This window comes from Raphanus sativus, chromosome 2 (genome assembly GCF_000801105.2).
Source record: "Raphanus sativus cultivar WK10039 chromosome 2, ASM80110v3, whole genome shotgun sequence".
In the NCBI taxonomy this organism is placed as follows: Eukaryota; Viridiplantae; Streptophyta; class Magnoliopsida; order Brassicales; family Brassicaceae; genus Raphanus; species Raphanus sativus.
In genome coordinates this window covers 16,489,067-16,515,954 of record NC_079512.1, presented here as the reverse complement: position 1 = coordinate 16,515,954, position 26,888 = coordinate 16,489,067, and the positions used below count along the sequence as shown (strand labels likewise).

Here is a 26,888-nt window from a genome sequence, read left to right as displayed (position 1 = left end):
TGAATTTCAGTGGCTAACAAAGAGTTGAGATTAATTCTCAAGATTGTTTAAACTGGTTAACCTCGAAGGAGAATACAGATCAACTAGGAGAAAACATGCGCCTCGCTCATGATGAATTTATATGAAAAATATTTAAGAAATATTGTATAGAAAAATAAAATTTATATTCTTGATCGAATTAATATTTTTGGCTTTTTAAAAGATTTTTAAGACCTTTTTATTAATTACATAATTTGTTTACTGATGAGTTAATCTCATTTTTAAAAATATTTTAAATCAAAAAATCACTTATCACATAAGAACCTAACGTTTAGGCCAATATTCTCAGGTCTACTATTTAGTTACGATGAAACTATGTCAGCTCGAGTTTATATCATGATTTAGAATTTAAAAGTTAGTCATGTTTATATAAAATTTACGTTTACATGTCAATCCTATCTATCTTCAATATTTTTCTTTTTTGTCATTTTTTCATTTTGGTTATTGCTTGCTATAAATATTAGTTTTTTAGTTTATTCTCATTAGTTCTTTTATTTTGGCCTGAGATTTAGAAAATATTTAAGATTTAAAATTATTCAAGAGATACATACTTATGTTAAGATCCGCGCTTTGTGCAGAATAAATATTTTATATTTGTTACTTATTTCATGTTGTTCTGCATATTATGAAATAATAAAATACTAATTATATATTAGATAATTAAGAAATTGGTTACTATTATGTAATAAATTGGCGTGTTCATATAAATCAAACGATTTCTCTTGTTCATTCGCGATCATTTTAAGGTAACTAAATCAAAACAATCAATTTTATCTATTGTATATGATATATAATTAAATTTAAATGATATTAATATAGATATATAGTATACTTTTAATATGGATATTTATTAAACAAGGTTTATACTCATATGATTTTATGATTATTTACATATTTGTGTAACAAATTTTTACACGAGCGAATTTTTATGATGTGGAATGTTTAGTGATTTCAATAATTTATAATCATTTAAAAAAACAATGAAATTTCAAAATTAGAATATTAACTGTTCAATATATGTTCAATGCAAATATCAAAATATAAGTATGTATTTTCATATGATGTATAGTTTAATTTAAACGATATGAAAAACACCTATTTAAATAAAACTGATTCATATTATTTTATAATCATTCTATCTTATCTTAGAAAAAAATTAAACCTTAATCACAAAAGTTTATGTGAGACTTTTAATATTTTTAGTAATTTATACTCGTTTTGAAAAATTCAAAATAGAACATATAAAAAAAATCTAAATTTTTATTATATAATTAATGTAATTGTGTAAGTTATTTTAACAATAAAAGTTAAACAAAAATGATAGAAAGTATACAGATTTTCATCAAATCTTTATTATTTAAAATCATTAATTGGCATATATATTTTAATCACATTAATTAATTTGTAGGTTTTATTTAAAAAAATAATATATAAAAAATTAATTTGATAAATGAATGGTCTATAATGGACATCTCCTATAGTTAATCGTTAACGTCTATAGAGAGAATTAAAATCAAATTTGGACCAACCATTTTTTTAATTGAATCTAATACTGTCACATATGACTAATTGAGTACTTAATTGATTGATATCTAAACAGAGACTTTTTATAAATATTACAAACTTGAGATTGCATTTTTTAAAATATTCTTCAATTAATATATATGGGATTTAGCGTTATTTATGTATGTTTAATATGTCAAATAATACAAGAGTAAAACCCCAAATATTTTAGTTTTGCGACTTTAGTTATAAATTAGTCATCTCCGAGTACAGCTTGAGACAACAACAGGCGATCTAAAATAAAATATTCTCAAGTAACACCTTGAGAGAGCTTTATTTATTAATACATATACTTTTTGATAGCCACATATTGAGTCACTATTCTCACATAGAGCTAACAAAATCAACGATATCAACAACATCATGAAGTAGAGAGTTGGAATTCACCACCCTACAGTTCAACCTAATCTGTCCTTGAGTTCCCGTAAGAGGTGTAATGTTTCCCATCCTATTCATCGCCTCCACAAACGCATCGAAGAATGTTTGTGTGCCATCAGCATATGCTCTAACCAAGGGGATTGTGTCAGTAGCATTAGGGCTAGAGAACAACTCCTGGTCGCTCTGAATAAGACCTTTCTGTTCTTTGAGATTCACATAGTACTTATTGTCGAAAACAGTAGGCGTACGTAGATCAAAATCCACCAAGGCACTTAGGTTACCAGTACGGGGACATAGTCCACGAAGAGTTTGGAGGTAAGTAGTGTTGAGGGTAGGATCGGGTAAACCGGTGTTGCTGAAGTTGTATAATCTGTCCATAATGAACCGGCATTGATTTTTACCAAATGTGTGACCCCCTAACCAAAGAAAGATCATAACATCAATAATAAACTCGATAATTACAACTATGTCAAATGGTGTTTAGTTAGTTTTTGTCAATTACCGGAGAGAGCAACGAGATCAGAAGGACGGTCGAGGCCAACTTTTCTAAAGCTGGCTTTAAGTTGTGGAAGTGTGAAGAATGGAGCTGGCAGATTTGCATTAGATAGATTCAGAAACGCTTGTAAGCTGTCTCTTCTCCCCAAAGGAACCCTCCATGAAGGACCTCCTGCCTATATATATATATATATATATATATATATAATATGATATAATAACCATTTTATTCAGAATACTAATTGTTTTTAGAAATTTTTCCGAGATGTTATAGATATTATTCTGAAGTTTTCAAAGTGTAGACACAAAAAGACAAACATGTAATTAAATTCATTGATATATATTCCAAGAAAATATTTAATTTCCAGAATTTCTTGAAAATATGATAACCATTATTTACCTAAAAAGTAGTCTTATCTAACCAAGTAATGGGATTTAATTTTGTCAGTGATCTATTATATTAAGACTCTTATATTAAACATGCCATGTTTTCTTCACGGGACCACGCGTTTTAAGTATTTCCGATTTGTTTTTTCATATTTGTCAAATACATACAGTAGTTGAGATATTCATACTAAATATAGATTATACTAAATTTCTTTTACAAATACTGTGTTTCAATCTTAATACAGCACGTCATAACGCTTTTGAATATATATCTCTGTTAGTTCTGAACCATTTTTTTTTCATTTCAGAATCAAGTTTTTTTTGTTGATATGTTAAGTGTAACTTGATATATATATAAACAGTATATGTAATAAATCTAAGAAAACAGATTAATGGAAAACATACCAAAGTGACCGATTGTTGAGCTGCGATGGTGAGCATATCTGCGCATGAAACGGTTCTCGGGCATGCCCTCTCCACTGCGGCTTTCATTCTATCAATCACAGGAAACCCCCGAGCCGAGTTTGCGTTTCCAGCTGCATCTTTCTCTGTTCGGAATGATGTCGTGTTGTCTAACAAGATAGATGCGTCACAACCCTTTTATCATTGCAAATATAATTCGACAGATCATTAGTTATTACATCCGTGGGTTAAATCTTTCTCAAGTGGTAACAGTGTAACATAATCAGAGAATACAAAGCGAAAATAAAAATGATTCTCTCAAAGATGTTTTCCTCAATGAAAAGTAAAATGTTTTTCAACAAAATACTAATATGTTTTGATAAAATAATAAAATTCCTTGGTTTCGTATATCCCATCCCTACTTAATAAATACTGATTGATGGGTCTTAAATTCATACCGTTATTGGTTCCTTTCAACTTTATGTAACACGGATAATTCATATTCGGTGAACCGATATCTGACTTAGTCACTTAAGCATATGTTTTGCCATCATCATTGAAATAAATAACTAACCAGTAGCTGATCATCATAGAAAAATTGTATAAATTTTCTTTTGCCTACTGCACAATTTGATTATTAAGGAAATAAACTAGGTTGGTTATCCAAGCCAGAAGAGAAATGTTCATATTAATATTAACTGGGTGTCTTTTATTCAGAATAGCGTTTCACGCTAACTGATACCACATAAAATACAATTTTTATGAAATCAATATTTTTTAAAGTTTAAAAATCCTAAATATCACTTATTTTAAGAATAAATAGTGCTGAAATGATACTTAATTTGAAACATCTATGTAATATTTACAATGCAACACAAATAATTAGAAAGGAAATGAAAATATGAATATATTACATTGACAAAGCAGTCGTGGAAGTGAAGACGAAGGATGCTCGCGGCGATACGAGGGTCCGATCTTAGCTCGTTGACAATGGTTTCTCGTACGATGTTAGTGACGTTTGGACATGAACTGTCGTAGAAGGTAGGGGTAAGTTGAGCATCGGACAAAGACGCACGAAGCATAAGACATGCCAATGTGACTAAGATTGTCCAAGTGGACGTAGAATAAGGAGAGATCAAATGCATTTTCACGGAAAATAAAATTATATGATTGGGTTTACGAGAGAAAGATGAGGAAAGTCCGTGATCTTAAGGAATCCTTTTATAGGCAAGTTGGGTCTAACTTGGAGGCCCTTTTTTCATCAATTGAATGGCTTTTTTCTTAACAACAAAACGATGACTTTGGATGTAAAAAAAAACAAATGAAGACTTTTCTTCTCGAGTTGTATACATCATCCACTGTGGTTATCTTTACATTTTTTTTTTATAAATGTTATGTAACTTCTCAAGTTCAATAACAGAATAAATTTGAGTTCTTCTCATATACCAATATTAACTTGGTTGTCAACAACATACCAATATTATCCTACAAATAAAAATTTGTCGTCTATTTTTTTTGTCAATGAGTATAACTTAATTAAAACAGTCCAAAAATCCATATTAGAGTTTGTAATATTTTTTATCAATATCATTACATATAAAAATACTTATAAATTATCTGATAATTTTTGGAGAATTTATAATTGAGCCCACTGGTGAGTAAACAAAATTGATTTACTGGTGGTGGGATGGAGGTTTTAGGAGACTGTTGTCTATATTGGAATGGAGATTGTTGTCTATTTTGGAATGCAAAATGTGATTGTGCCTCCTCTTTTTTCTCTCAACCCAGATGGAATGAACATTTACTTGGAACACTAGACGCAGGAGAATAAAAGTGAGCCAGTCATAAGTACTGTTGACGAGCTTCTCCATAGTATAACTCCAGTCTGGAGCAGGATTCTCACCGAAGTTCCTTGCACTTTCAAGCCACACTGAAAACAAATAGTATATTCAGTAAGTAATTTTATATAACTTCCTAATATTGCATTTCACTTTTTATCCTTTTTTTTTTTGAATAATCAGGAGGTGATCCTGCGGCCGTGCCAACCGACTAATCCTCATGAGCCCGGAACCAGCCTGCGTCTGTACCCTCAAAGGGCCTAAGTCATTCCGTGGCCAGCGCGTATCGAACCCGGGTCTGTATTGGAGCCTTTGACTTCCTCAAGACCACTAGGCCAACTTGCGCTGGTTTTCACTTTTTATCCTTGGGAAACCTATTTTTAGTTTCTGCCATTTTTAATTATCTAATAACTAATGCATCAAATTTTGAATATTCAAATATAAAATACAATGTTTTTTTTTTTGAGAATAAATACAAGGACTTTAGTTAGAAAGTAAAACTAAATATTCCTATACATACACGTTTGAGGAAAAGCAATATAAAATATCTAGTGCCAGGAAAAAGGAGAAAAAAGGAAGCAAACTAGGAAAATGACAACAACAAACGATAGAGGTACTGAACGTGAAGGGCTTGATGATACATGTGACTCACCGGAGGCAATAGGTATGTTTAAGTTTAAGCAACTAGGGGTGCATACTCGATTATCATGAATCCCTACGAAAATATTATGTGAAGGGATTTGAGTTTCACTAAGCTTTTAGATGATTTCAGAGAACTTGGGTGAATAAAAACTTTACCACGATTTGTTATTTAAATTGTTCAGAAAATATTTGAAATGATAAAATTTAATTTTTTTCCCTTAGCTAATTAATTCATTCTAAGACACCATAAGTATCTAAAAAATACAAATTATTATATATGAACAATAAATATTACGGCTACCCGTTGAATTATAGAATCTAGTTGAGTCTGTTTCAGTTACCAGCAAAAGAAAAAAAATAAGAACAATAATTATTATTATATGGGCGTTGACAAAAAACAATAAATATTATTTTTATTAAATACAATGAATTTTAAATATTATATAAAAATTAAATATAATTAAATTAAAAAATTATTATAAAATATTTTTTTTGTGCATAATGTATTTCCAATAGTTTCTCCAATATTTTTAACATATTGAAATTTTTTGTAATTTGCTAAAGAAAAAATTAGAAATGTACTTTTTAAAAATAATTTCTGTGGATAAAAATATATTAAATGACCTGAAATATGAAAGCCAGATAAACACAAGATAAAATACATGAATGTCTTGTAATATAATAATAATAATAATAATAATAATAATTATAATAATAATAATAATAATAATAATAATAATAATACAAAAAATTACATTCAATATCATTGCAAATACAGTATAACCTCTATAAATTAATAATGTTGGGACCTTAAATTTATATTAATTTATAGAGATATTAATTTAAAAAAAAATCTATTTTAGATTTTTTGAATATTTTTATTTATAAAATAAGAAATATTTGATTTTACAGTATATACGTTATTTTAATTTTAGAAATTTGACTTTCATATTATTTTATTATCTTATTTAGTGTATATTTTATGTTTTATAGAGCTGTTATTTGGTTTTCGATATAGTATTACTAAATATTATCAAAATATACTGAAATTTTAAGAAAACTAGAGATATTTTCATTGTAAATATAAAACCAACATTATAATGTTTAGTTTGTACTTATATAATATATATATATATATTTATTAATATATGATTTTAATAGGACAATATATTTACATGGAAGTTTTAAAAATATTATTATCTTACTCTTTTGTCGATTTGTGTTTTATTTTACACCGACCCAAGTTGAGACTAACGAAATTTATTTATAGATATTATTAGTTTATCGAGTATTAGTTTATAGAAGTTCTACTATATAAGCAATTAATAAAATGCATGGATTCATTTAACTGATATCTATAAAATGATTATAAGATGGAATTTTTTTAACATAACTGTTAATTATTATCAATAGTAAAAATAAAATCAACCATATATGTTTTTCTTTTTATCTAAACCTTATATAGATTAATAGTAGTTATATATTTTATAGCATACAAAATAATGTGTATAAATAATTTTTACAGAAAATTATGATAGATTTATGAATATTTCAAGTAAATATATATATTATATATATATATATATGTTTATGAAAATATTATAGAATGATTTGGTTAGTAAATAAAAGAAATGAAGTTGGATTTAGTATTTATAGGAAAAGAAAAAAAGAAAATCATCCATTGAACCTTTATTTTTAGCCATCTTTTTTTGTTATTCATATTAACGATGAATGGACAAAAAAATACAAATGGACTCCAGTCTTTTTTTTTTTTTGTAAAACTCAAATGGACTCCAGTCTATTCTCTAATATTTCTTCTGTTTTTTACAGCATCACATCCATAGTCTAAATTGTTTAACAATGAAACAATAAAATATAAGATAATATACAGTAAGATATGTCTAGTTATATTTTAAGTATAGCAATTATAAATTTGGTCAAAACATATTTTATTATATTGATTAGTTATATGTATTTCTATAATTTATAGTAATAGCTATTAAAACCACAAATATTGTTTTATCATCTAAAACATTACTAATTTGATATTATTTGAATTACATAACTAATATCAACTAAATTACACGGTTAGAATATAATTAACAAATTTAATAGTGGAACTTAATTTATAGATAATATCCTTTTATGATCTATACAAAATAAGTGTAACAGTATTATAAAATATATCTTACTAATTTTCAACTATTATGTATTCAATTTGTTCTTGAACATGGAACCACTTATAAATTTACATATGTCAAATGGGAATGTTTATCAAGAGTTCTCAAAGTCTCGAAAACGCTTGATTTAGAGAAATTATATATGATTAACTTTTATCCCCTATATATTATTTTAGGAGCACTCAAAGAAACTAACCTTTACTTCATGTGTGATTTACATGAGTGCCATTTTCTAGGTGGCAGCCTCACAATCACTTTCACACACTTTTAAAAAAACCCCTTTGTTAACTAGAATTATTACAACATATGCCATTGGTCATTACAATATTAATGTGACCAATGTTGATGAATTATCACACGATTCATGTTTGCTTATTTTTTAGTTTCTATGTTCAATCCCACCACGTATAGAAAGTGTATCATTCATGTTTACTCATCAATTTAATAACTGAGATTTGGTAGCTGTCTATTATATTGTACATATGAAAAATATTTTTCGGATCTATATTGTTCACATACAATTTCTGTCTATGTGACAAATACATTTTCTAACGTTACATTATATTTATATGTGTTTTCGGATGATCATAACCATGAAAACACAGATTTTATATGTTTATAACTTCAGACATTACGTAATATTTACATATTTTTATATTACATATCTATAATTATAATATACAACTAAATATATTAATACACGGACGCTCACTTCAGTTTATATAAAAATATATTTTTTAAAAAAAAACAGTCCCGGTTGGATTTTCCGATGTATAATATTGAAAAGATGATCCAGGTTTTATCTTTGTCAATACACCTGATGTTAATTTATTTGATAAGAATCAAGTTCATATTATAATGTGCAATGTTGACTATTTGATTTGTAATACATAGTTTTTGCTATGCATACATCAGATTATATGATGTTATATATATCGTGAGATATTGAATTTTGATGAAAAACATATAATAAACTATTTTGATTCAATTATTACACATGTAGACTAAGTTTAATTTATGTGTCAAACCCGATAAATAGGGCACTGATTTGCTAGATGTATTTACTGAAACTGATACATGAATATTACGTCTCGCAAACCGTGAATTATATTAATTGATATGCTTTATGTGTTTTCCTAAAACAACCAGGATTAAGAGAGCGATTTAATTGCTGAACAACCCACATGATTTATATGATAATCATCCATTAATTATGTATCAAAGCGTATTTTATGGTATTAGGGCATTGATTGTAGACGTTGAATCATAAATACAAATTGAAATGTAATTAAAAGTGAGATTTCTTTTATTTAATGTTTAACAATACAAAAACCTATTTTTATTTCAAGTTTCATATTGTTTGTCTTTCTTTTGTTTCATATGGTTTGTCTTTTTTTTTTTTACAAACAAACAAACCATTATAATATAGACGCACATTCTAGGTAGCTTAATTTTTTGTTTAATTAAATAAAAGAAAACCATATCACAAGTAATACAATAACATATAGTATCTGGTATATGGTTTGAAAGCACATATTTAGGTGACGACGATTCATTTAATGTAAAACCTTGAATTAAAAGTTATAGTACATTGACTGATTTTATAGATCTTTGAAAAGAAAGATTATATTAAATGTAATGGAATCCCTTAATTTAAGCTCCAAAACTTTTAATTAAGAAATCAACATAAATAATTGACAAATAATTATTTTTTATATATCATTCAATCTATGCAAGTCTTTGGTCAATATCATATTTAATATTGTTTCCTAAATTTTCTGATCTTTTCATAAAATATTTTTCAAAATTTTAAATTGGAATCGAATAGTTAGGGATCTTTATAAGCACTGATTTTTGGCGATGCAATATTCCTTCAACCAAATTTTCCGCACTAAAACCCTATGTATTATGACTATATATATAATACTAAACTTATTGCTATGTTATTACAACCAACGAATTTCAAAACTGTGATAACTAGCAAAGAAAATGAGTTCTCTAAATTTTATCTCCGACTTGAAACCGTGCAAGTCTATATTGAAGGAGATAAAAGTGGAAGTCAAAAGATTTTGGAAGCAGTACTCCCGCTTTTGGTGGAGCGAGACGATTGAAATTGTCTGTATATATGCAAATTGTATAAAGCTAAACCCTTAGAGCATAAGTTATATGAAGCTTTTGTTACTTTTTTCAGGGAGATAAATCCATATATCTGTCAAAGAATTTGGTTTCGCAGTTTGATTATTTTCTGAAACAAGGACGCTCCATGCTTTTGGATGGTAATGAGCAATAAAATCAAGCATAAATACTCTGAAACAAGGATGCTCCAAGATTTTGCTTTTTTAATGATTCAACAGGTTGTTATAGTTGAATGTTTATATCTTACATTTATTTTACAAGGAATGTTTATAAAATATGTCACATACTTTTGACCAAAAATATTATAACATAGTCTCAAATTCTGGATAATATTAAATACATTTACGTCTTTTATGAGCGAGATTTCTTCACTTGAGAAACATGGTATACGTACAATTCGTACCAATGGATATGGATGATGTACAGTTTAATTAAGTATAGTTATTCACACATTAACAAGTGGCGTAAATTCATGCAGGGATCAGAGTTGGTGGATGAGAAAAAGTGACCGAGGGAGAGAGTATGGCTATGTACCTATTGTAGAGATCATTTGATATTTATAGTGGTAATATAAATAAGCTAAATTGTGTTTAATAAAATGATAACATTAAATAGGATGCTTATATGTCAAGCTGAGAGTGCTCCTCGGTTATATTTTTTAATTGGACATACATTACTAGAAATATTAAAAAGTTATATTAAATAGACCACTAAATATTTTACTATATATATCATCAAATTTGAATATGGTAATAAAATAAAAATTAAACTACATGTGTATTAAAAATATTTGATTTTTGGTCATGTAATGTATTAAAAATGAAAAATGTGATTACTTTTATGGAAAGAAAGATTGTAAAAGGAAGATGAAACAGGAGGAATTTCTGAAAATTTTGCATATTTGTATATATAATGTTACATAATAGTTTGAAAAAAATGGTTACATAACCTATTCCTCTTTTTTCGCCAACATAGAATGATTCTGATCCTTTCTATTGAAGCTCTGAAAGATAAGATTATGTTTTTAGTTCAGGCAATATTTGTTTTGGGTTTAACATAGATTTTAAGAATTTATAAATTAGGCTGAATAAAATTAAATATCAAATTATATTAGATTCTATAAACGTAAAATCAGTTATGATGAAGTAATCAAAAACCAAACTCAATTTTTAAACAACCACCACCATCAAATCACTAAAATAAAAAACAACAAAAACCATTAATTCAATATTTCGTTTAATGTTTTATTAAATTTGAAACATATACTTATTCGTAAAGAAAAAAATAAACTTACAAAAATATAATTGTTTTTAAATTACAAAATACATCATTATTTTAAGTATTTCACTCCGCACAAGGTGCGGGTTATCACCTAGTTCTTATTATTGTTTGAGACTATGAAATATTTCCATTAGAGATGTTTTTAAGATCCATGGCTACATAACTCCGTAGCTTTTATTGATACAAAGAAACTCAAACAACGAGTAGAATATGAATGGTGTCGTTTTCCGCTGCCAGGGCTTCGGCGAAAGTTGAAAATAAAAACTTATTGTAAAGTTTTAAACGAGATTACGTACACGTATAGCGTTACATATCTAAAACGAAGCTGTCTCGCATATCTGAAATATCTGTAAGTCTGTAACAACCCACATTAAATTGTCTCCATTTGGCTCCAATGCTGCATGAACATTTGGTTATACAATTAGACACAAAAGTCTCTGATTTTATGAAAAATATTGGAAACAAAAGATAAGAACAAGGCCACGTGTGCTGTCGAGTAACAAGACAAAGCACAGAGACCCTCAATTATAGAGATCACGTCAACAACCTCCAAGGGCGACCCACGGCTCCAAGAAAGCGGACTTTAAGCATCTGTATTAACAGTTTTACCGTTGACAAAAAAAAGTTTTAACAGTTTTACCAAAATCTTTTTTTTTTTGCTAGAGTTAAACCCGGGCCACTAATGGAACCAAGCCTAACCCCCAGATGGGAAGTGCAACCCACGAATAGATCCTCTCCCAGATATTCAAATGAATCCTAAGCAATGGACTCATATCCGTGTGGCCACTTAAATTTTACTAAAATCTTTCAATATATAATGTACTTAATATAATATTTATTGATGACTATCTTAAATTTTAAAAGGAATTTGAAAATTACTTATTTGACATGAATTCCTTGAACTTTAAACACTCACAAAATATTATTAATTTTTGTATTTACGCTTCATAATTTAGATATTAACATAGTTTTGTGTTAAAATATGTGAAAATTTATCGAGTGACCTTTTTCTAGTTAGTGATCTATGTAGAGAAATAGACAGAGAAAGAATGTGATCTATCTCAAAATTTATAGCATTTTAAAAATATTTTTTCAAACTGAGAAATGAGTTCTCTTCATTTTCCAAATTCCTTTAAAAAAATGAAACAATGACAATAATGAAAGTTCACTTTATTATTAAATACTTTAAAGTATTAATAATAATTACATTTTAGCATTTCTATTTTATTTTATTTTTAAAAAAATAAAGATATGCTCATTTCATAATCACTAATCACTTTAAAATATCAGAAAAAGAAAAATCAGAATTCACTCATCTTTATCATTACATCATTTCTTTTTACAATCTTTTTTTGAAAAAGTTTAAAGAAAATTTCTTTTTACAATCACCAATGTAAACTATAAAACATAAGTTCTTTTTATCATTGAAGTCCTAAAATATGATTTTTAAAAACTGTCCTAGTAATTTTGAGAAGATGACTTTATCAAACAAAATTAGAAAAGTTTTTACTTGTGGATTATATTTCTCATTAGAAAATTGTTGAAAATTAGTTAATAAAATTGTATAACTGTATGAATTAGAGTATAAACTAAAAGGAAACTTAAATCTCGTTTCAACTGTCTGAAATCCCCTTTTCAAAGAAAAAAAAAACTGTCTGAAATGCGACTTAGGTGGCTTACGCAATATTGGTGCTACCACAAAAGTATTCAATATTGGCGTCAGAACACGAATTTGAAATTATAATGTCAAAATGTGATATTGAGTAATCTCAGCTCTGAATCTAAAATTATGGCACAAACTCCGTAATTTTATCGTGACCTGTATTTTGTACTCCCAACAGCAAAATTAGCCTACGCGAGTTTCCCGGTAAAACATTGACCCGTCAATTTTTCTGTTAAAATGCAATTATGCAATTTTGATTTCAAATATATATGAATATAAATATCGGTGCTAAATAAAATTCTATAGTTTTGGTGATGGTATACACTATATAACATTGCTTTGGGGATAACTTCGAGGGTTGTTTTATACGTAGAAAATTTTGTGTTTATGATTGGTAAGCGGAAGTTTGATAGATGTGCACTTATGGAGAGATGAGGAGATGCCCTATTCCAGAAGGTTTTGAGCTCACCTTCCTATATCGATTTAGTATACGTTTATTATGCACATGGAACAAACTAGCCTAGAACAAACGGCACTAGAGTTTTTAAAGAGAAAAGAAGAGTTCATCCTCCCCCACCCCCCAAAACACTGAAAGGCCAAGTCAAACATTGATTGATTAGGATTAACAATTCGAGATGTGTATGAGGGCTTCGGTGAGAAAATTCATCTCAAGATTGATGTTTGACTAAGTATAGGAAACAAAGAGAATAGAGTTGGAACTCTCCTCTTAATCTCCTTTTTAGGTAGCTTTGGGAATATTTGAACATGTTACTGCATTCTCACTTGGCTGGTCTTCCCTTCTCTTAATATGTCTCTTTTTATAGGTGGAGTGGCGTGGTGGAGTGAACTTCTCCCCTCACCTCTTCTTCTTTCATTTTTGGATTTTGGGACCTACTACTCAATGGTTAGAGGGCTCTTAGTTGTGGTTTTACTGCAATGTGCGGAAATAACGATGGCTTATTCACCTATGTGGGGTTGATAAACTTACATGACCTTTTTGCTATGTATCTGACGTCACATAATAGACGTGGTAAATTTGGTTGCAACATCTTGTGCTAGCAATTGAATATTGCATCCTGAGAAAGAAACGAACAACCATACAGATATATCAACATAATGACTGGGCAACCATAAAGCTGTGGAAACTAAACTGTACATCCAGATTTTTTTTTTTTTTTTTTGAGTGATGCACAAGTTTCAATCCTCTAAAAATCCAACTTTTATTATCTTTATTATCTGATTAAATTACCAAGGAATAATATTTAAGCAAAAGAGAGAGATTTTGGAAAGAAAAAATCAATTCTGGAAATGTTATATTCATATCCAAATTAGTTTTTAAAGTATTTTGTTTGAATTCAAATAACGATATGACTTTAAATATGATTACCGTTTTATAAAAGACGTGTTTAAAATAAATATATAGTGGTCAAATATAAAAAGGAGAATCCTACTTTGACCTCATTTTTTGTAACACTATTCATATTTACTTCATTATAGACATATTTTCATAAATACCTAAATTAGAGTTTGAGATTTCATTAAATAGGCAAAAGAATTTTCCACTCTTATTTTGTAGATATATAAATATAAATAATTATTTAAATAAATAATGTAAAAGTAAAATACTATTTTTTATAGTTTTTAATTATGAAAATAGTATTAAAACTGTGATAGCTTAAGCGATTTCTCAAATGTTCTTTTAAACATAAGGTATCTAAGAGCATTTCCAAAAGAAACTTTATAACTTCAAATATATAGTTTTTTACTCTACAAAAAGATATTTCAAAACTTCAAATTTAGAGTGTTGTGGAGTGAATCTTCATATTTGAAGTTTCACTCCACAAAACTTCAAATTTAAAGTTTCATCTTTTTATTTGCAATTTGGTCCTTATAATTAATTACATATCATATTTATGATTCTTAATTATTTTTTGGCTATCATTTTAATCCTTAAAGTTTTTATATCTCATAATTGTTTCAGATTTGTTTTTATAAATTCAAGTTTAAGTCATAAAATTAAATTTAAAATTTAAAATAAAATATATAATATTTTAAAATTGTAATTAGACAACAAGAATATTACAAAAGAAACTTAAAAACAATTTTTAAAAGGTACGTGAAGAAATAATTATTATACATAATCAAATATCAAACTACAAAAAAATACCACATTGTATAATAATTATGTCTTCATGTACCCTTTTAAAAAATATTAAGTTTCTTTTGTAATATTCTTGTTGTCTAATATTAGTTTTAAAATAAAATTATAAATAAAAATGCATAATTAAATATTAAACTACAAACAAAATATCACATTATTTCATAAAATTATTGTCAAGATTATATATTTCTATTTAAAATTTTATCTTTTAGTGCAAGATTTTATTAATTAATATTTCTGTAATATTTTTATATATTTGTTAGTTATTTATAAAAATTCTATGGATTTATATTAATTATGATAAATACAAAGACCATAGAATAAAATACAAATTGTTTAGAAGTTAGGTTTGAAGTTTTGCTTTTGGAGAGGAACACTTTGAAACTTCAAATATAGAGTTTTGCAAAATTTCAAATAAATGAACTAATTCAAAGATGTGAACCAGATATAGAAAAAATGTAACAAATGGCACTGAAAAGGCCAGTTAATAATTTCCACATTACATAAAACGAGAACTATGAATTAAATTAAATAAAAAAACTGTTGAAGTCTAAAACCTGGTAATCAAAATATCAATCAAACTGTGTGAAACCAATTTAAATATAACTATTTAGGATGTTGAGATTATTAGGGACAAAGGTCCCACATCGGGTATTGGAAGAGATTCTTAGTAATATATAAGATAGATGAGACACTCCACTAATCACCAATTGGTTTTAAGTGCGAAGCCCATCTAGCTTAACATGGTATCAGAGCCCGATCCAAATAATCCAACCCGATCCATCATCGATCCAGCCCAAAGTTGGCGCATTGATCTTTGCCCGAACATTCCGAGATTGATGCTCAGAGCCATCATCTCGAAGGGGCGTATTAGGGACAAAGGTCCCACATCGGGTATTGGAAGAGATCCTTAGTAATATATAAGATAGATGAACCACTTCACTAATCACCAATTGATTTTAAGTGTGAATCCCATCTAGCTTAACAGAGATTACACGATAAGGAATAACCGATGAAAGTTGTATTTTTGAGGTCCAAACCTTATAACAAACATTTGATAATCCTACCATCAGAATCCTCATCTATAAAAAAAAGGAACAAAATCTTGATACCAAGAAAAAAAAAGAGAGTTTGATGAGAGTTTATTGGGTGATAGAAGTTTAATAGATATGGTAATAAGGAAAGAAGCAACTCTAGCGGAAGCGGCTTGGAGTTTTAGACGTAGAAAAAGGCACCGTACTGAGATTTTGAATGTGGTGGAGGAAAATTTGGACTCAGTAAGAGTGAAGCTGTGCAGTGAGAGTGATGATGTGAGCTTGTGGAGAGGAAAGTCGCGATATAAATCAAGTTTCTCTACCAAGGAGACTTGGTTTAATTTGAGAACTAATAGTATGCAGTTGAAATGGTCGCGTGGTGTTTGGTTCTCGATGGCAACCCCAAGATTCACCTTTATTGTATTGCTAGCTATGCAAAATAGGCTTTCAACGATGGACAGGGTCGTGCGATAGAGTCAGGGAGTTGATGTCAATTGTGTGTTCTGTAAAAATGATGCTGAGTCCCGTGATCATTTATTTTTCAAATGCGCATACTCTGCTCAGCTGTGGAGCTCTCTAGTTAGAGGTATTCTTGGAAGCACCTATTCGGAGGATTGGGAATCGATTGTTAAGAAAGTCTCGGAAGGTAACCTTAATAGGAAGTCATTGTTCTGTTTGAGATATACTTTCCATGCGGCTACTTATGCTATATGGAGGGAGAAAACAGAGTAAAGCATGGGGAGAAGGCGATGCATATTAATACGCTCATTAAGCTTACTAATAAGGGGATCAGAAACAAGCTGAGCCTGGTTAAATTGAAGGGAAAGAAAGACATGGAGGATGTTCTTCGGTATTGGTTCCAAACTAGAGTGTAGTTGGGAATCTTTTTTGAGTTCTTTTAGTTGATGTTTTGAGTATTAAACTGGTCTACACACAGATGTAACATGACTTTTTTGGATAAATTTAAAATTCATTCAAAAAAAGAGTTTATTGTTTCCTTCCTCTTCCTTTCTTCAGAGGCTGTGTTTCCATCTGTTCTTTTCCGTTGACTTCAGAAAGATCAACTGCATAAATATATAAATATATCAGCAATAACCTCAACGTTGAGTGACGAGTAGAACATCATAGCACATTACACAAAAAAATGAAGATGAAAGAAAAGAAATGATGTTTACAGTCAGGTCCTCGGGACATGAGGGTGAAGAAAATGTTATTGAGTTTCTCCATCTTCTTTGCTTCTTGCACTTGGTCTGTCTTGAACTTGAGACACTAAGGTCAAAGGAAGAAAAAAAAGAATCTATCATATATAAAAATAGAAGAAGTTAATGTAATTCACTTTGTAGAACTCAAGGAAGCTCAAGGAGGACTAAAGTAGTAGCATGACCAACTTTGACTAAGAAAAACAAACATGATTCAACAAAATCCACCAAGATAAACTGCTTCTTGTATAACCCATCGCCAGGGGCAAAAACATAAGAAAAACTAGAAGAGATGCAAGAACCTTAAACCGTTCTTTAATCTAATTAGCAAACCGGAACTAATCAGATTCAACTGGATCGGTTCGTTAGTGTTAGAACTTTTATAGCAAAACCTTAAACCGTTCTTTCTCACTGATCTTACTTACCAGAACAACCAATCATGCTCTCTCGTGTATTCTTTAGACCAGCAGTAGCCAAGACAACTAAACACATTCTAGAAGAGGGCAACAACTACATGAACAGGTTCGAGACTCATACAAAGTTATAATAATACCATCATCATCTTCATTATCATAGGGCTATGCAATCTTTAAACCAAGCAAGTTCATACCATTAGACATTAGTACACCCAACTAGAACCGCAGTTGTGAAAGAAGATGATGTAAGAAATGAACAAGGAAGCAGGATTGAAATTGAAAACCAAAGAAGAGTGGACGGGAAAAAGTCAGCTTTGGTAATCAAGAAAAAGTATAATTCGTACTTGAAGTTGTAATTGCTACTGATACTGATCTTAAGAACTTGAAAACATGGGAAGAGAGAGGATTACAACAGAGTACTTTCGTCCTCTCAAGTCATTTTCAAATGATCGTTGTTTTGTTTTGATTCTAAAATCATATCTCATCTATATTCTATTCTTATCAGTAAAGCTACACTGGATTGGGAGGAGAGCAATTTGGTCTCTAAGGTGCAATTATTGTGTGTTGCCTTAAGTGTTTGTACTTCTGTTCCACGTTGAACAACCTCCAGCTTTCTCCAAAGTCTTTAGACAAGACCAGCTTCAGAGCTTCCACACCTTCTACTAAAGCTCCATCAATCTTTCCCACACACAGACAGAGATGCACAGAGTCATTTCCTAGTGTGTTTGATTTTAAACCACAACGTTTTTAAATGGCTAAAAAAAAAAGACTTTTACCCGTTCACGAGCTAGCATGCTGAACTTCTGCAACAAGAACGCCTTTGGATCCATTTGTCCCGGAGGCTTCCCAATCCCTTAGGCATTAGTAGATCGATTTAGAAACTAAGATCTTCATGATGGAGAGAAGATTCTAAGTTACAAAAAACAGAGGGTCCAAAACTAACCGATTCGTAGCCTTGCAAATTCCTTGTTGCCTCGGAAATGGTGCATTACTGACTTTAACCTGAGAAGAAGACAAGGAATGATAACCCAAGCAAGTATATACTACGGTCTAAGTTTATAGAGTTATTGATAAACTCTATGTTACTACACAGGACCAGAGAGAAAAAAGGGACACACATACCCGTTGTGACATCCATGACCTCCTTTTTCTTGAAGGCGAAGAACACCACATGGCAATTGTGTGTCATCATGTACCTACACCACAAAGTCCCAGAGTTACAATGAAACTAAGTGTCTTCTGCTTAACATGACCTTGAGAGCCAGAAAGAGAAATAGGATTTTTTACCACAAGCACACGATTGAGAGGTAACTTGTAATAAGCCGCGAGAGGTCCACTCTGATCAGTTTCAGGAGAGGGTGCAGTGCAGTTAGTAACAAAATCAAATAGATTCTTATGACCATACATCTCTTTCAACACTATAATATTTACTACCATAACTAAAACACATGAAAGCTTCTCATCAGACCTTTAACATGTCATCGCAAAGCTAACCTTGGTTTAAATATAAATGGATAAACCACACATAGATGATGTTCAAGAATATGTTTGGTACAAGAGAGACCAGTTTAAAAGAATCACGAATCATTCAGGCTCATCTACTTTACTACAGTCAACCTGGATCTCACAAATTTGATCTGCCTAGTTTTAAAGCATGAAACTAGGAATAATAGGAGAAGCAATAATAACTGATTCACCGCTCAAGTTCATGTAGGTTTGAGGCTTTGCCAGGATAACAGGGACATCGCCAACGAGACCTAACACAAAAAATTAGACAGACGCCCATCCTTAATAATTGCAAACATCAAAACTAACACAGTTATTGTTTCATACTAGATGTTACAGATACCTTGTCCCATTATAGCCTTGAAATTAAGCAGGTTCATCTGAATCCCAACTGACTCAGCAAAGACATCAATCATCTCGAACCCAATCTGCAACGTGACCAGAATACTTGAGAATCATATCAACACAACTAGATCCAAGTTGTTTAAATCACTACAAAATAAAATTGTTTTTAGGGTATAATACATTGTGTCTAGTGCCATTGTATTTGTCGCCAGGATTTCCCAGTCCGAGAAACAGCCATGGCTGATGAACACAAGTGCAGTAGCAACGCCTTGACAACCTACTACTAAGCATCATTATAGCTCAAGGATGGGCCCACGCGCCAATCAGAGTTGAAATACTTGTTCCAAGTATAAATCCCCTAAACCTTTTTATTTCCAACAGAGCAAGCAAATCTGAAAAAGAGAGCCAAAATTAGTGTTTAAATACTTGTAAATTTGATTGGATAACCATAGAGATGAAAAACGATGAACATACCATTGTTGTTGTTCCATTGGTTCAGCGAGTCGCAGAGGGGAGAGGAGGAACCAAAGAGAAAAGAATGGTGGTTTACGTGTTCGGTTTTCTCGGGCTTAAAATTGAACCCAAAAAGGCTTTCTTTACTTTAATGGGTATTTTAAGTCAGTTCGGCCCGTTGAGGGAAAGGCCCAACAGCTAGCTATTAGGGTTTTAGTATTATTTATAATCAATCATCAAACAAACCGTAAGTCATTTCAATCGTCTAGCCGCAAGCCTTTCTCTGTGACATTCATGTAAGTACTCTTCTTCTTCAATGTGAATTTATAATTGTCGTTAAGACCTATATATATCTCTAGAGTTACGCAGCCGTGACATCGCATTGATCGGTGTTCTCTCAATTTCAGTCTTAAGTATCCGTCTAGCGTAGATTTAAGATTGGTTGCTCACTGCTTAGCTTTGCAGTGTGAAGTTACAATATACGATTTCAATTGACCTGCTTAATTCTTTGTTTTGAATATTTATGATTCTCTAACTCTTGCTGATGATTTACTAATTTGCTTTGCAGCTGAGGTGAAGAAATGAAGCACAACAATGTCATCCCCAACGGTCACTTCAAGAAGCACTGGCAGAACTATGTCAAGACTTGGTTCAACCAGCCTGCCAGGAAAACAAGGAGAAGAGTTGGTTAGTATTCAAATCTTCTCTGTAGTCTCTTTATTTCATCTTGGACCTTTTATGAAATTTTTTGTGTTTTTTTTTTTACTCAGCGAGACAAAAGAAGGCTGTGAAGATCTTCCCCCGTCCTACTGCTGGACCTCTCCGCCCTGTTGTGCATGGTCAGACTCTCAAGTACAACATGAAAGTCCGAACCGGTAAAGGTTTCACTCTTGAAGAGCTCAAGGTATTTTCTTTTTTTTTTTGTTATTTTATGTTTCTGTTTCTTGTGAGATATTTGTTTGTTAATGTTTACTTCTCTGTTTGTCTTCAGTCTGCTGGAATCCCCAAGAAGTTGGCACCAACCATCGGTATTTCTGTTGATCATCGTCGCAAGAACAGATCTCTCGAGGGTCTTCAGTCCAATGTCCAGAGGCTCAAAACCTACAAGGCTAAGTTGGTCATCTTCCCTCGTCGTGCCAGGAAGGTCAAGGTATTTATTTACTTTGTGACAACAGTTCTTTAGATTGGACTTCAGATCTGTGCTCATGGTTTTTTTTGTTACTGTGTCAGGCTGGTGACTCTACTGCAGAAGAGTTGGCCAATGCCACTCAAGTCCAAGGAGACTACATGCCAATAGTCCGTGAGAAGCAAGCAACGGAGCTTGTGAAGCTTACCGCTGAGATGAAATCGTTCAAGGCTTATGACAAGATCCGTCTAGAGCGCACAAACAAGAGACACGCCGGTGCTAGAGCCAAGAGAGCTGCTGATGCTGAGAAGGAAGAGAAGAAGTGAGAGAACTCCCTTACAAGAAACTCTTTTTATCTTGTCATCGTTTGAATCTCAGTTTTTGTGTATCAGACTGGTTTTTTCTTCAGATTTTTGCAATTACTTATCTGGATTTATGGAAAACATCCTTCTACATTATCTTTCAAAAAGTCTTTCTTTAGTTACAACATTTTGATACATCCTTTGGTTAGGCATTCTACATCTTCTCATTTTTTTAATCTCTCTTTGTGGAGCAGACTTTCTTGTCCTTAAAAGTTTTGCTGCTACTTGCTTGACTCGGAACCTCTTTCTCTGAAACATGTCATGGGTCAACCTAAGCCTTAAGATTGAAGAATCATGACATCTTTTATCAATCATTTGCGTGGACACAACTTGTATTGTATGGACATTGGATTCACATTCGTAAAGTTTGTATTCACATAATCTCATACAGCTTAGCTACATGGGTCTAGATGCAAAACAAAGGAGTCTCTGTATTGTTTTTTTTTTTTTTCAAGTTCCAGAAGCGATAAGGTCTTGGCGCAGGAGAGAGTCGTCATCGTCTTCAACCACCATCCATGGCAATATAGGTCCCTGTAAAAAAGCACATAAGACGTTAAGCTCTTCTTGGATGGTTGAAAGCAGTATGACACTGAATGTTTTAACTATCTATTTTATTTTTACCTTGCCTTCACGTATGACCTTGGGATATGGTCCTGTCATATCAACAATAGTTGATGGTTCTGCCACTCGCACACCTCCATCTACCACAAAATCCAGACCCTATAGAAAAAGAAAACTGAAACTGAGAGAACAGAGCAAGCAAAGAGCTTCTTCTTTAGTGAAATAGAGAGAGAGAGCAGTTATATTGTATGTACCTCTGGTCCATATATGTCACCAATTGCGGTTGGATCAATCATCCATTCATTTTCTTTTGCCCCCTTCACACTGTCATTAATCATTTTACATATTAATTACCAGTCTATACAGACACAATGGGATAAAGAAGGGCACTAACCTGGTGCAAATCAAAGGGGCATCCAAGGCCAGCAGAATAGCTTGGCAGAGAGCATCATCTGAAATGCGTACACCCACGTTCTTCCTTGAAGCATACTTCACACTTGTCGTTCCATACCCTACGCATTGTTTCGGTAACTCTTTGCTTGCAGTCAAAATGAAGGTGTACTGTACAAAACATGAGAATCCATCATGTTAATAGGACAGATGAAAACTGTTTGGATATATAAAAGCAGAACAAGAGTCATTGAGTATCTCACAGGTCCAGGCAAGCACTGCTTGACAGCACGAAAAACGTTAGCATGCCCATGACCATCACCACGAGGGAACCCCATTGTATATGTGTCTATGTCCCTTAAGGAACGGCATAATATACTAAGTGGCTGCACCATAGGCAAAAAAAAAATAATAATAAATAAATAAAGAGTTAGTCCAGACACAAACAATCTATGTACAAGTCCATTTTGCAGCTAATATGGTCCAGACCTTGGAAGATTCAATCTTTTTAATCCTACAAAGACCACACGAGGTTTGTGTTAAGGTAATAGAATCGTTACAGAAGTGAAGTAGACGACACTCATTTTAACAAGAGTAACAACCTTCGGAGACGTTCTACAGCGGAGTGGTTCTTACAATCACAAACTATTGCATAGACTGTATCAGTTGGGATAACACCAACGGCTCCTTGTTTGAGAAGCTCAATAACAGGTTCTAGTTTCCACGAATCAGCACCTGAAGGGTCCACCTCTATCGACACAAACTCCCCCTCCTTACTGAATCGCGGAGTCGAGTATTTGAGTCGCTTGGGACTTCTCTTTGCCGACGCCATCGCGACATTTCGCCTCCTTGGAGTGAAAGAGGCGAAGCTCGGGAGCGTTGGGATACGGCGGTGCGTGGTCGGGAAAGAAAGACGCATCGCCATTTCGCCGCCGTGAAAAGAATCCAACGTTGAGAAATAGAGAATATACGGAAAAAGGGCTCATCTTTTGGGCCTCATTAGTGGACTCTGTTTTAGCCTCACAAACATCTATCACTTTTAAAATTACCATCAATTGTCCCGTTAATGCTTTAATCTCTTTTTCGTTTACAAAATACTGTTATCATCAAAATTGTGTGTTTAAAATATCAGAAATGATATGTTACGATCTGTAATAAAACAATACAATTGTTCAGTTAAAACAAATTTTCTTGTTAAAATAATCTGTTAATTCAGAGTCATATTTGTATCTATTATAAAAACTTCTCGTTAACTTTTAAACTTATTTACTAAGATTTTTAACACTAAAACCCCTCAACTAAGTTTGTTTTGGGTAAAAACCTCCAAACTAAGTATTTAATGAAATAACCCTCAAACTAATTTTATTTAATGAATTAAACCCTCTCAGGTCATAATTACCAGTGTTCCTGATAAATTTTTAGTTTAGGGGTTTTTACATTAAATAAACATAGTTGGGGGATTTTACCAACAATTATCCCGTTAATGCTTTAATTTCTTTTTACTAAAAATACTATTTTCTTTAATAACATTGCATATTTCGTTAAGGTTAATCAAGTAATATTAATAACAAATCTATATGGGTAATTTTTTTGGATCCAGCCCACTACCCACATCATCTCTTTTGGGCCATTTGGGCCGATTAAAAAATCAGATATAATTCTTATTTCTTTTCTCAAAGTTCAAATAATTTATTTTCAATCATTCTTAATATTTTGTGTAGTGAACAAAAATTAATCACTTAATTATTATTATTTTCTTTTTAATATAATTTAAGCATCATAAAAAATTGAATTTTTCATTGAAAAGTATAAATCTTTATTAAAAGTATATAATTTTTTATTAAAAAGAAATTAACCACATAATAAAATTAATTTATCAGAGTTATACCAACTTAATTAATTCATTAAAAATAAAGTTTAATTTTCTAAACATAAATACTCATTAGACCTGGACATTCAGGTACTCATTCGGGTACGAATCGGTTCTTTCGGGTATCGGGTTTTTCGGATTTTGAAATTAAACCCCATTCGGGTATTATAAAATTTCGAATCGGGTTCGAGTTGGGTCTTTCCGGGTCCGAGTGGGTTCGGTTCTCATGCATAAGAACCTGAAAAATAACCAAATAACCAAAGTATCTAAAACGGGTTCAGTTATTTATAATCAAAGTAACCAAAGTATCCAATTCAGTTCAAATTTTTGTATCCAAATTACTCAAAAGTAACCAAAAATATCCATTCTATACAGTCTTTTGGGTAAATTTTATCCAAATTATCATATTTTATCTAAAAATACTCAAAAATACTAAAAATAACTACTATAGTTAACTTATAATATTAATTTAAAATATTAAAATAATCATAAATATAATTATAACATATGTTTTTAGATATATATTCATATTTCAGATATCTTCGGGTACTCATTTAGTTCTCGGTTCGGGTTGGGTTCGGGACCGGTTCTTCGGATATAGCAATTTAGAACTCATTCGGATATTTATCTGGGGTCTGATCGGTTCGGGACCCTGATTTTCGGATCGGTTCAGGTTGGTTCTTCGGGTCCGGATATTGTGCTCAGAGATATACTCATTTAAAATGAAACACGATATACTCATTTAAAATGAAACACGATAAAGAAAGATAAAAAGTTTAAGTCTTTTATAAAAAAACAAATATATGATAATATGACATTTACTAAATATTTGTCAATTTAAAAAAAATTAAAGAAAAATAAACCCGCGCTTTGAAAGCACGGATCAAAATCTAGTATATTCTATTAAAATAGAATCCTAAATTTATCTACTATAAAAATTCTCATTTAAATTTTGAACCTTCTCTAGAATAGTAGTGTTTGGTTCATAGAATATTACGTGTTTGGTTCTTTAATTACTTTAGTAACCGCTCCTATATTTAGTAAAACAAAATCAATTAATGTAACAAACTCAATTAATATATCTTGCTCTGAGCCGTATGTTTTTTTGCTTATTATTTTCCAATTTTGAAATAATTAATCTTTTGCTTATTATATACATTTCCTTAATTTTAGTGATTATAGGAATGGTATTATATGATTGACCTTTTACCATATTATTTCTAGAGAATTATTAAAATTTACTATATTATTGCCTTTATAAACTCATTAATATAAACTCTACGACCTTTCTAAAGTGAATGACTTATTAATATAAACTATTAATCTATAAAATTATTTACCTTTTACTATATGAATGCTTTTATATCTATTTCATTTGCTTAACAAAATCGGTTATATACCTTCAACCAAACACCAAACCAACAATCAGTTACACGATTTATATCTTCATATCTAAATTATAAGTAAATCAAACGGATTTTGTTCTATTGAATTATCTACTCTATTAAAATGTAACTAAACCGATTGTATATCTAAACTATATTACCAATACAATATCTGTCAGTTGGACCTCTTTTACTATATTTAAACTCTGCTCAAAGTTGATTCATACTTTTCTCTTATCAACATCATGGATCAGACACCGACTATGTATATGATTGGTTCCTCTTTGCTTCTATAATCTATTTGATATGAAACTGTTTTTACACCTCATTTTTGTATATATGTTTCTTGGCTCTAAGTTGATTGAAATTTATGTTAATCTTTTTCCCCAAACTTATTATTTTAAAAGTATATCCAAAAAGCATTTGCGCATAGTATGTTAATAATATATATTGAATAACATATAAATATATTTATAAGAAAATAAATTAACAATCACATATTTATATCAAATATTAAATTATAAACGAAACATCTAACATTATACGAAAAAACACTATGTACAACATTAAAAATTTGTGCACACAAGAAAACGCACCATGCAAACAATATTATGTAACAAAACATCACAATTCAATATATCTGTAACATTTTATTATTTACCCATAAATAATTATAAAACTTAATATAAATATATTTATAATTGATTAAAAATAAAAAAAAAATCTACGCTGCCCAGCGCGGATTAGAATCTAGTTGTGTGTTTAAAATATAAGAAATGATATGTTACGATCTGTAATAAAACGATACAATTGTTCAGTTAAACAGATTTTCTTGTTAAAAAATATCTAATATGTTAATTTAGGGTCATATTTTTATCTATAAACGCAATTTCGTTCTTTCATTTTGTATTACTACGAGCAGACTTTATCTGACACTATAATTCGACAAGATACATTTTAATGGATCCACAACAAAATTGGATGTTTGATTATTAGATTTGGTTAGGCTTTGATGTTAGGAGTTTTTAGTCTCCTAAGACAAATGTTGTAGTATAGTGATGAATAAGTTGTCGAAC

At 30.6% G+C, this 26,888-nt stretch overlaps 4 protein-coding genes across 5 annotated transcripts; 1 reads left to right on the top strand and 3 right to left on the bottom strand.

The window, feature by feature from the left end:
• Positions 1 to 1,837: 1,837 nt before the first annotated feature.
• Positions 1,838 to 4,467, bottom strand: LOC108831628 (peroxidase 34). Its single transcript, XM_018605148.2, has 4 exons — positions 4,179 to 4,467; positions 3,268 to 3,459; positions 2,483 to 2,651; positions 1,838 to 2,396 (listed from the first exon to the last, which is right to left on the bottom strand). Exons 1-4 carry the CDS (start codon positions 4,407 to 4,409, stop codon positions 1,927 to 1,929), a joined length of 1,062 nt encoding a protein of 353 aa, XP_018460650.2. The 5' UTR covers positions 4,410 to 4,467; the 3' UTR covers positions 1,838 to 1,926.
• Positions 4,468 to 18,108: 13,641 nt separating this feature from the next.
• Positions 18,109 to 20,229, bottom strand: LOC108829625 (peptidyl-tRNA hydrolase, mitochondrial). The gene is made up of 9 exons (XM_018603247.2): positions 20,140 to 20,229; positions 19,846 to 20,057; positions 19,664 to 19,748; positions 19,504 to 19,571; positions 19,102 to 19,152; positions 18,937 to 19,010; positions 18,758 to 18,816; positions 18,591 to 18,667; positions 18,109 to 18,492 (listed from the first exon to the last, which is right to left on the bottom strand). The coding sequence occupies exons 2-9, from the start codon at positions 19,957 to 19,959 to the stop codon at positions 18,358 to 18,360; spliced, it is 663 nt and encodes a 220-aa protein (XP_018458749.2). The 5' UTR covers positions 19,960 to 20,057; positions 20,140 to 20,229; the 3' UTR covers positions 18,109 to 18,357.
• A 71-nt stretch (positions 20,230 to 20,300) lies between these two features.
• LOC108842613 (60S ribosomal protein L13-1) lies at positions 20,301 to 21,733 on the top strand. Of its 2 annotated transcripts, none has more exons than XM_018615588.2 (5): positions 20,301 to 20,414; positions 20,687 to 20,805; positions 20,889 to 21,022; positions 21,110 to 21,268; positions 21,349 to 21,733. In XM_018615588.2, exons 2-5 carry the CDS (start codon positions 20,700 to 20,702, stop codon positions 21,568 to 21,570), a joined length of 621 nt encoding a protein of 206 aa, XP_018471090.1. In that variant the 5' UTR covers positions 20,301 to 20,414; positions 20,687 to 20,699; the 3' UTR covers positions 21,571 to 21,733. The 2 variants fall into 2 exon arrangements, with proteins under 2 accessions (XP_018471090.1, XP_018471091.1); XM_018615589.2 differs by lacking the exon at positions 20,301 to 20,414 and adding an exon at positions 20,487 to 20,507.
• A 224-nt stretch (positions 21,734 to 21,957) lies between these two features.
• LOC108842611 (uncharacterized) lies at positions 21,958 to 23,517 on the bottom strand. Its single transcript, XM_018615586.2, has 7 exons — positions 23,160 to 23,517; positions 23,047 to 23,071; positions 22,821 to 22,943; positions 22,562 to 22,728; positions 22,422 to 22,491; positions 22,228 to 22,326; positions 21,958 to 22,137 (listed from the first exon to the last, which is right to left on the bottom strand). The coding sequence occupies exons 1-7, from the start codon at positions 23,480 to 23,482 to the stop codon at positions 22,057 to 22,059; spliced, it is 888 nt and encodes a 295-aa protein (XP_018471088.1). The 5' UTR covers positions 23,483 to 23,517; the 3' UTR covers positions 21,958 to 22,056.
• Between the last annotated feature and the right edge of the window lie 3,371 nt (positions 23,518 to 26,888).

Coding starts and splice junctions, on each gene's coding strand:
- LOC108831628 (XM_018605148.2), bottom strand. CDS start 4,409: ATGCATTTGATCTCTCCTTATTCTACGTCCACTTGGACAATCTTAGTC. Junction 2,652..3,267: donor CTCAACAATCGGTCACTTTG/GTATGTTTTCCA, acceptor ATATATATATAG/GCAGGAGGTCCTTCATGGAG. Junction 2,397..2,482: donor TGATCTCGTTGCTCTCTCCG/GTAATTGACAAA, acceptor TTCTTTGGTTAG/GGGGTCACACATTTGGTAAA.
- LOC108829625 (XM_018603247.2), bottom strand. CDS start 19,959: ATGATGCTTAGTAGTAGGTTGTCAAGGCGTTGCTACTGCACTTGTGTT. Junction 19,153..19,503: donor TGAACTTGAGCGGTGAATCA/GTTATTATTGCT, acceptor GAAACTGATCAG/AGTGGACCTCTCGCGGCTTA. Junction 19,011..19,101: donor CTCTCAATCGTGTGCTTGTG/GTAAAAAATCCT, acceptor TTTGTGGTGTAG/GTACATGATGACACACAATT.
- LOC108842613 (XM_018615588.2), top strand. CDS start 20,700: ATGAAGCACAACAATGTCATCCCCAACGGTCACTTCAAGAAGCACTGG. Junction 20,806..20,888: donor GAAAACAAGGAGAAGAGTTG/GTTAGTATTCAA, acceptor TTTTTTACTCAG/CGAGACAAAAGAAGGCTGTG. Junction 21,023..21,109: donor TCACTCTTGAAGAGCTCAAG/GTATTTTCTTTT, acceptor GTTTGTCTTCAG/TCTGCTGGAATCCCCAAGAA.
- LOC108842611 (XM_018615586.2), bottom strand. CDS start 23,482: ATGGCGATGCGTCTTTCTTTCCCGACCACGCACCGCCGTATCCCAACG. Junction 22,729..22,820: donor AGCAGTGCTTGCCTGGACCT/GTGAGATACTCA, acceptor TGTTTTGTACAG/TACACCTTCATTTTGACTGC. Junction 22,492..22,561: donor GCCCCTTTGATTTGCACCAG/GTTAGTGCCCTT, acceptor GATTAATGACAG/TGTGAAGGGGGCAAAAGAAA.